Genomic DNA, 1,913 nt, shown 5'->3' with positions numbered 1-1,913 from the left:
ATCAACATCCTCTTGGTAAGAACCTTTACAAATGTGGAAACTTTTATCAGCACTTCCTCGGTCCCTCGCCCACCCTCCCCAGCATTCTCTCAAGAAAGGCCCATGTAGTTCCATGCACCTGGACATGCAACAAAACATCCAAGGAGCTGAAAAAGTCTGTTTTGCAACTGGGAGTTATGTCTCAGTGCCACAGGGACCTCTCCTTGCAGTGCGGAAGAAGCCTGCTGGTAAGTCACATGGCTGTGGACTCAGCACATTCACCAATTCCCCTTCCGAGAGAACACGCACCTCATTTGTTCTCGCAGCTGCTTGGTTTTCATCCCGTAAACAACGGGGTTTAGCATGGGGGGGATGAGCACGTAGAGATCGGCCAGCAGGATGTGAATGTGTTTAGGGATGTTATGGCCAAAGCGGTGGGTTAGGAGACTGAAAAATGCTGGGACATAAATTAAGATGATGATACAGACGTGGGAACCGCAGGTGCTGAGTGTTTTGCGCCGGGCATCTTTGGTGGGCAGCTTGAAGACAGCCCTGAGGATCAGCACGTAGGACACAGCAATAAACACAATGTCTAGTACAACGGTTAAAATAGGCACTGCAAAGCCATACCAGATATTTGGGGTTATGTCTGCACAGGCCAGCCTGGCCACCCCGATGTGCTCACAGAAAGAGTGTAGAATGACATTGCTTGCGCAGAAGGGCAGCCGTTTGAGGAGAAAAACAATGGGGACAACCATACAAAAGCTTCTGACGACAATGGCCGTGGCTATTTTCCCGATCTTCTCGTTGGTGAGGACAGTCGTGTACCTCAGGGGGTCGCAGATGGCGACGTACCGATCGAACCCCATGGCCAGCAGGATGCCTGACTCAGCAACTCCCACAAAGTGCACAAAGAACATCTGGGTGAGGCAGGAAGTGAAGGAAATGGCCTTGGGTCCAAACCAAAAGATGACCAGCGTGTTGGGCATGGTGCAGGTGGATAACAGTAAGTTGGCCACCACCAGCATGGAGAGGAAAATGAACATGGGCTCGTGCAGCCTGCGCTGGGTGGCGATGAGCAGGAGGAGACCACAGTTCCCCAGAACTGCCGCCGTGTACATCAGCGCGAAGGGGATGGAGATCCAGGGGTGCCAGGGCTCCAGGCCCGGGATGCCGACCAGGACGAAGCTGAGGTGACTGAACGTTGTGCTGTTGGGTGCGTCCATGGGGCACCGAGGGCTCCGCTTGGGCGCCAGGCCCGGCTGGAAGCAGAGACAAGGTCAGTGCTTGCTGGGGTCAATGCTATTTCTCATTAACATCCCATATAGGGTGTGTCTAAACTACATGGAGCCATGTAGATTAGGCTGATCGGCAAAGGGAAATGAAGGCATGATTTAAATAATCGCGGCTTCATTTAAATTTAAATGTCTGCCGGGCAGAGCTGACAAACAGCTGATCAGCTGTTCGTCGGCTCAGTGCGCTAGACTGGACACTCCCGCGCCGACCTGAAAGCCCTTTATCGACCTCCCCGTTATGCCTCGTAGGATGAAGTTTACCGGGGCTGCCGACAAAGGGCTTTCATGTCGGCAGGGGAGCGTCCAGACTAGTGCGCTGAGCCGACAAACAGCTGATCAGCTGTTTCTCGGCTCAGCGTGGCAGCCATTTAAATTTAAATGAAGCCGCGATTATTTTAATCACAGCTTCATTTCCCTTTGCAAACAAACAAATCTACATGGCTCCGTCAATGGAGCCATGTAGTGTAGACGTACCCTAACAGGCTAGAACAGGGGTCTCCACCCTTTTTAAGCACGAGATCACCTACTGAATTTAGTGCAATCCAGGACCTACCTCAGCCCCAAGCACCCATGTCCCATTTCCTTCCCAATCCTTCTCCATCCGCCCCTGCTCACTGCATTCTCCCTCCTACCCCATCC

General features: G+C 52.5%; 1 protein-coding gene across 1 annotated transcript; it reads right to left on the bottom strand.

Moving 5' to 3' along the window:
- Nucleotides 1-257: 257 nt before the first annotated feature.
- Nucleotides 258-1,205, bottom strand: LOC102444266 (olfactory receptor 52B2-like). The gene has a single exon (XM_075933485.2). The coding sequence runs from the start codon at nucleotides 1,203-1,205 to the stop codon at nucleotides 258-260; it is 948 nt and encodes a 315-aa protein (XP_075789600.2).
- Nucleotides 1,206-1,913: the final 708 nt, after the last annotated feature.

Source organism: Pelodiscus sinensis, chromosome 1 (assembly GCF_052426305.1).
Source record: "Pelodiscus sinensis isolate ZL-2025 chromosome 1, ASM5242630v1, whole genome shotgun sequence".
In the NCBI taxonomy this organism is placed as follows: domain Eukaryota; kingdom Metazoa; phylum Chordata; order Testudines; family Trionychidae; genus Pelodiscus; species Pelodiscus sinensis.
Note: the sequence above shows the minus strand (reverse complement) of the source record. Positions and strands in the feature narration are given on the sequence as shown.

What these genes read in the sequence shown, in the direction of transcription:
- LOC102444266 (XM_075933485.2), bottom strand. Translation starts at nt 1,205, where the DNA reads ATGGACGCACCCAACAGCACAACGTTCAGTCACCTCAGCTTCGTCCTG.